This window comes from Amaranthus tricolor, chromosome 11, assembly GCF_026212465.1.
Source record: "Amaranthus tricolor cultivar Red isolate AtriRed21 chromosome 11, ASM2621246v1, whole genome shotgun sequence".
In the NCBI taxonomy this organism is placed as follows: Eukaryota; Viridiplantae; Streptophyta; class Magnoliopsida; order Caryophyllales; family Amaranthaceae; genus Amaranthus; species Amaranthus tricolor.
Window position 1 is genome coordinate 12,736,976 of NC_080057.1, and position 7,406 is coordinate 12,744,381.

A 7,406-nucleotide genomic window follows, 5' to 3' on the forward strand; every position below is an offset into this window, starting at 1 on the left:
GGCTACATCCATGTGGGAGGAACAATTGATGGCATTATACGTATATAATAATATTGGTGCATGGGAGGCTCACATGCGGCTAGAGGATACTTGTCCATTATAAAGGGGCATTATGAGATGGTGGGACACATGTTCAAAGGAGAAGCAAAGAATGTAATAGAAAATAAAGGAAAATTTAATAGAATAATAGGAGGATTGACACGTCCAAAATAAGCACAGTGACATGCAGAGAATTTTGGGGATTAGTAAAGTATCAAAGGAATGTTTTACATGCACAATGATGAGCTATAAATACAGATGAAGGAGCACATAAATGAGGTAACTAATTTCTAAGATTAAGGGAGAAACATAAAGAACGCAAAGTAATTTATTGCTAAGGATTTATTACAACTGAATCTCAAGGACCCACATTGATTTTTAGAAAGATATTAATACTATTGTGTTAAATCTAAAAGCGGAGATAATTGTCTAGATTGATACTCAACATAGCAGTTGCTAATAGATAAACACAAAAGACCTCACGTCTAAATAAGTCCTAAGTAGTAATCCACCTTGCAGCCACAATGCTCCTGGAATGACCTATTAGGCAAACATGACTTAAACTGATACTGACTTGGGCGTGAGAGTGGGTCCCCGGAAAAACATTCCGGGCCCTGCTAACCTCTTTGTTGTATTTTACAGGAGCAACCATTTTCTCAAACAGTCTTATTGTATAACCTGGCAAGATAGCAAAAATAAGCCTCCACTAGCATTTGAGCTTTTAAATAATCACTAATCAAGGGCTTAACTCTTTTAATTAATTGTTCACAGACTAATACAAGAACAGTTCTCAAATCAATACGAGTGATTGTAGCAAAATATTCTAATTGCAATAAAGAGTCTATCATACAATACTCCTGTTTCATCATTCTTCTTACACGCCTTAACAAAAAATGTTCATAGAGTCTTAAACTTCGTGTAAGTTAGTTAATAAAAAACATCCTTACCATCTATTCACAACAGTCATGTGTGTGCTAAATTAACCCAACTTCTCTTTCTATGTTATATATACGTGACATCAATATATATATTTATAAATCTTTAATAAAATAAACCATGTCGTCGTAAGTTATAACCTAGGTAAACACGAAACCTAGATTTTCACTTGCACTTAAGTCCCTTGTAGTACAATTTGCTGGCCACATCTTTGTTGGTGAAACCATCTCAATTAACTGTAAAAAATACAAAAGTGGTGAATTTTATGATATCTTTAGGGATGATCTCTATGTTGTTCACAAGAAAAATAAAAGGGAAATTCCACATGGTGATCTTGAGTTTTGGCTTTTCCACAAATGTTTTTTTAAATCCGTGTGGTAACCTTGACCTTTCAACTTTTTCATGTGGTAGACAAAATATTAAATTTTTGGTTTAATTAAGTATTTTTATATTGACTGAATTTCAAAATATGCGATCATTCAGGGTAATTATGACGTTTGTTTTTTTTCAAAAAATGTCACTACGTTAGATAAAAATAGTATAAGGTTAACAAAAAATCTTTTCTTTTGTCTACCACGTGGAAAAATTAAAAAGTTAATGTCATCACGTGAATTAAAAAAAGTTTTTCTACCACATAGAAAAACCAAAAATACAGGATTACCATATGTAATTTCCAAAAATAAAATTGAGATTAGGGAGGCATCAAAACATACTGTTTGCGTTGAGACACCGTCTTCTTCCATAGTTTATTGGATATCTTCTTGGAATTAGTCCGTATATGATTAAGCACCTCCTCTTTGGTTTCAAATTTCTTCCATTTAGGGCTACAATAATGCTACATTATCATCCCATTTCATTATTGGTTGGCAATGTCATAAAACATTCTTAATCAATTAAGGGTCTCACAATATACATGTTTACTATTTTTCAATGCTTTTAGAAGAGAACGTATAATAAAAATTTATGCAACTATAAAAATAGATATTAAGAACAATATATTTTTCTTGACTTAAGGACGATAGATGTAGAGCTGTTGAATTGTGACCCGACCCGAAAATCCGAATCGAAACTGAAAGCTAATCGACCTGAAAATATGTGTTTTTTTTAGGTTTATCGAACCGACATTATCCGAACCGAAGTTTCGCCCGAAACGATTTACGACCGAAAATTGTAAAATCGAAACCGACCCGAGTCATACCTGACCCGAATCATGCTCAAAACCGAACTTGATCCGGCTAAAACCGACTTAACCAGAACAAATTTTTAATCGAAATGCTATAAACTTGAACCAATTTTTAACATAGAGGTATGATCGAATCATATTCAATTATCTTATTAGTTAATCAAATAAAGTAATAAAAATTTTAATTGATTAAATTTTATACATACATGGTTTCATATATTTAGAATTAATAATCAATGTCAATGTTTATTTAACTATTTTTAATCAATTTAGATGAAAAATGTTAAAACTTTAATTTTAACTTACACTCAAACAAGTAAAAGTAACAAAGTAATAATCACTAACTGATTTGCATTTTAACTATTTTGCCTTAACTAAGGGGTGTCTTATCATCAATTAAAAAATGTCTAACAACTTAATCTGATATTGACTCGATCTATAGTAATTATTAATTCGTAGCTGAATTCTACTGGAAAATAATACCCGGATTCGATTTTTACCCGGTAAAACCGAACCAATTATTAACTGATGAAAGTCCGAGACCGATTGACTACTCGACACGAACTTCAACCGACACCGAACCGATGCTAACCCGATAGCTCAAATAACTGAGCTTCAACCGAACCGTGACTAACCGACTTGACTCGAGTTTGACCCACCATAACATGCATCCGAAAAATAACCGATCCGAAATACAACTGAACCGAATGACACCCATCCGAAACTGACTCGATCACCTGAATGAACACCTCTAGATAGATGTATACTCCCTCATATTCACTTTAAATGTTACATTTGGTTTTTCAATGATATTTATCAATCACTCTTATTGTGTGCTTTGTTTTTAATCTATATCTTATAATATAGTCAAATAGTATTTTTTTTTTATTCGTCTTATTGTAAATTTTATGAATATCAAGTTTTATAATTTGAACTCAAATACAACTAGAGATATTTAAGATTGAAAATGTGTATTGACAAATGTGCCAAAACCAATTGGAATAAAGTGAATATATGGAAGAATAATTATTCTTAGTTTCTTACTCAGTTCGGCTTTATCTGCTACATAGAGACTATAAAAAAAATTAAAAAATTAGTATATTTATATTAAATAGACCATTATAACCTCTAAAGAAATATATAAATGCATTATAACTTCTTACCATACATCCTTATTCATCGTTAATTAGGATAATATACAAGTATCCCTCCGTTTCTTTCAGACGTTCCATTTGATTTTTGGACACTATTCGTCATTTACTGTTATTTTGTATTTTATTTTGAATCTACAAGTCAAAACATGGTTAAATGAAATCTTGTTTGATTCGTCCCAACAAAAGGTTTATTAGTATCTATTTTTATAATTTTTAATTATGTATAATTAGATATATTAAGGGTAATATTAATACAATGGGAAACGTGTAAGACATTTAAACAGAAAAAGAGAATTACCTAGGGCTAAGGTTAAGGCTATAGGTATTATAAAATACATGTGATAAATTACATAAGATACAAATACAAATATATATCATATAGTAGTATATACTAACAAAATTAGCTAATATGCGTATCCCTAGTTCCCTGCTATACCATTATATGTTTATATCCGATAAATCCATCCCTAGCTAATAACTTTAATTTATATACATAACTCTTATTCTTATAATTAGTTTGCCCATTGAATTTATATTCAAGAAATCTACAGTGACTGAAGAAGAAAAGTAATCACATATCTATTTTAATTTTATAATAATATATTTTTTTAAATGAAATACTTACGGCCCGTTTGGTAGGTGGTAATAAACGGTGGTAATGGGAATGAAAAACTAGTGTAATTTTGGTTGAAAAATCTCTTGTGGTTACCTTGATGGCCATGCTTGTCCAACTTCAATCATTTCATTTTCTTCATAAAATTAATTCCAATGCATTATCATTGGTAAATGTGGTATTAGGTGATAATGAAAATTCGTAAACAAAAAATTTTTATGTTATTAAAGTTTTATTACCATAAAAATAATATGAAACTTTTGATGAAATTTTACACTATAAATCATTTTCATTACCACCATTTAATACGATTAACCAAACGCGTATATATATACTACAATAAGTAAAGTAGAAGAATAAACTAAAATGTAATTACCACATTGTTAGGGCTTTTGTGACTTCGTTCAATACACCAGTCGCCGGGAAGCCAATCTGGCCATTCGTGTGGCCTAGTAGAAAGAGGTTGTAGTTCGAACTCTTCTTTAAATTTCTCTGTCATTACTTTTTCTGAAATACAAAGAAATTGTCTAATTTAAGCAAGCCATTTAAAAATATACATCACATGTTAAATAACTAATTCAATCAAAAACTATATACGAATAAGAGGCCTCACAATCATACAATCTAATAAAATAATTGGAAATTTCCACGTGTCATTGTAATGTAATCTTTAGGGAGCTTTGATAAATAAAATTATTTTAGTGGATGATAGTTGATTATGTGACAATATTTATCTAATTTAGAATTTGATTTGTTATAAAAATTGAAGTTAAATTGGGTAAAGTATTTATATAATTTATCATAGCATTTCTATATATCTAAGCTAGAATTTGATACATTTAATTGAATAAAAAAGTGATATATTCGATAAATAATTAGGAAAATCAGTATTTAATTTTTGTTTTAAAACAATCATGTATTCGATAATTTTAATCACGATAATATATACTTGCATTATTATTTAAAGTTATATTTTCACATATTTCACACTAATAAATTGAAAAAGCCTTAATAAATAACGGTGATTTGTAAAGTTAATCACCTTTATATGGTAGATTTTGATAGGGTGAGAGTTTTGTGATTTTAATTTACCTTTTTTGATTTTATTTATTTAATTATTATTATTTTTGTCTTTTATATTGTGATTTACAAATCACGGTTATTAATTAGAAATTATTACTGATAATTTGTGTATTGCACGAGTTTCTATACTAATATGTTATATTTTTTACCAAACACCTTTTCACGCAAGAATCATTTAGGCAAGAAGTAAATGTAGCACAGACATTCCTTATACCTGACACAGAGTATCCATATCCACAACAAACACAATGCCCCCAATGGTTAACACACTCAAAATCTTGAAAACATTTATTTGAGAAAGGTTAGAATTATCACCACAGTTGCCAAGTCGAGTTAAATATTTTGTGTTAGGCAAAATAAAAAAGTAGTAGCAAGAAAAATTATCAAAGACAAAATAAGATAATAAGTGGTAGTAATTCTTATAAGGAATGAGTTTAGGCAACACGGCAACACCTATATACAGGGTTCTTCCAACAAATCTAATCATGGGTTTTATAGCTCATGAATCTCCATCACAATATCCAAAGTCTATATGAATTTTTTAATCCCTTACTATTCTTTTTAGTAATAATATAGCTAGTTAAGAAAACATAAACTGTTGAGTATTAACACCTTTTTTTTAATTTTAATTAGTATTTAAAATAGGCTGAGTAAAGAAAATGGAAGAGTTATTGAATAAAAAGTTACTTAATTTCCAACCGAGATAAGATTCATGACATATCATTTAAAGGTTATTTTTAATAAAACGGGTTAAATTTAATAAAAAAAAAAAAAAGCTGGTTAAATAATAATACAAATTTAGTTCTCACTAAGACCGTATCTTATTTTTAATATAGCTAGTTAAACTAGTTAATAAAAATTTGATCGAGTATTGAGGCATAAATGGTGCGAGTTACCTTCAGTTTTAGGGGCTTTCCTCTTGGTTTGCTTGGTCTCACTTTTCTCTGTTTTTGTAGCAAGATATTGAACAACCTCCTCCTTGGAGTAAAACTTTTTCCCTCGCGGGTTGGAGTAATAATGCTATCATAAAAATTGGTACTAAGAAGTTAGAAAATTACCCAAAATTGTTTATTTAAAAATGATTGGGTTATACTAAAATGTGGATGCCAATAATATTGAAAAATTATAGGGTAATACTAATGATCAATTCCATTCTAATTTCATAATGACAATTTTCACTTAAAAAATTACTAAACTACCATTTTTACCATTACGTTCATAAAATTGATTATAATAATTATATAAAATAACTCAATATTAAAAAACGGGTGACGAAATATTTTAGTTGAGATATTCAATATTTTTACAACTTTCCTTGATAAATTCAATACATTTTGTAATTTATGGTTAACCTATAATCTACCAAACCCCTTACTACATCAGCCGCTACATAAGACATTTTAGTTGAGATATTAACATTTTTACAACAATCCTTAATTAATATACGACATACCAAACTCTTACCATATTCTCCCTATTTTGCCCAAGTAATTACATGTGATGCTATTATAATTGGCTTATGCCCAAGCGGGAATGGGATATTATATGTAAATTATTTAATAGTCCTATAGCATTTATGATCCTATTTATTTGATAGAAGTTTTTTTTTATGGCCCAATCTTAGCCCAATATTTTTTGTATTTTGAGATAATTTTTGGTGCTTTTCATCTCTTTTTGTAGACTAAAATTGATGGTGTTTTTTTCTCCTCTGCTATCTCTACTCTAAATTCTGACTTTGTGCGAGATATTAGAATATGAACCATAACCATGTAATACAATCTATAATAAGAAATAATCAATTTTCCATTTACTTATTAAACTAATCTCAAAAGCCTTAATATCAATAGACTAAAATCTCTTTTTTGTAGACTAAAATCAACTATTCATATTCAATTCGGTTTAAATGAAAAAAAAAATAAACAAAAAAAGTTGAAAAAATTACCAATTGACGCTCAAGAGTGTTGTTGAAGTTGTGATGGATGCACCAATCATGAGGAAGCCAAGCAGGCCATTGTTTCTGATCAACACCAATATTGAATGTGTCCATTTCTTCTTATTCTTTTTTGTTGCCTACACTTTCGCATTTATGCTATGCCTTTCTTTACTGATTTATATTCGATTTTTTTTTTCTTTTTTTAGTAATATGCTTGAATGAATTTTTATTCTCACAAGGAATAAAGGACAAGTGGTTAAAGAGCATGAATGGTTTGTTGTACACTTGGTATGGTAATAAAGGGAGATTAGAATCAAGCAAAACAAGAAATGTATATTTGGTGGTACAACCAATTTATTACCTTTGATACACAAATATTGATTGGGTTTTTTTATGATCATTTAAGGGTAGATTTGTTTTGAATTGATGTGGGCGTACCTATTGTGATACGAATTTCAAAGTTTA

The 7,406-nt window shown here is 29.2% G+C and overlaps 1 protein-coding gene across 3 annotated transcripts; it reads right to left on the reverse strand.

Annotated features, from left to right (window-relative positions):
• Nucleotides 1-276: 276 nt before the first annotated feature.
• On the reverse strand, nt 277-7,146 carry LOC130826832 (uncharacterized). Of its 3 annotated transcripts, none has more exons than XM_057692425.1 (5): nt 6,951-7,143; nt 5,905-6,028; nt 4,302-4,432; nt 1,689-1,810; nt 277-1,211 (listed from the first exon to the last, which is right to left on the reverse strand). In XM_057692425.1, the coding sequence occupies exons 1-5, from the start codon at nt 7,053-7,055 to the stop codon at nt 1,208-1,210; spliced, it is 486 nt and encodes a 161-aa protein (XP_057548408.1). In that variant the 5' UTR covers nt 7,056-7,143; the 3' UTR covers nt 277-1,207. The 3 variants fall into 3 exon arrangements, with proteins under 3 accessions (XP_057548408.1, XP_057548409.1, XP_057548407.1); XM_057692424.1 differs by having other exon boundaries at nt 280-717; nt 6,951-7,146; XM_057692426.1 differs by lacking the exon at nt 1,689-1,810 and having other exon boundaries at nt 279-717; nt 6,951-7,145.
• Nucleotides 7,147-7,406: the final 260 nt, after the last annotated feature.

Bases quoted from the DNA above. Each gene is read 5' to 3' on its own strand.
- LOC130826832 (XM_057692424.1), bottom strand. From the start codon at position 7,055: ATGGACACATTCAATATTGGTGTTGATCAGAAACAATGGCCTGCTTGG. The intron at 1,811-4,301 runs GTAATTACATTT...ATGATAATGTAG, and splicing joins ACAAAAGCCCTAACAATGTG to CATTATTGTAGCCCTAAATG. The intron at 718-1,688 runs GTATGTTTTGAT...CTATCTTGCCAG, and splicing joins ACGGTGTCTCAACGCAAACA to GTTATACAATAAGACTGTTT.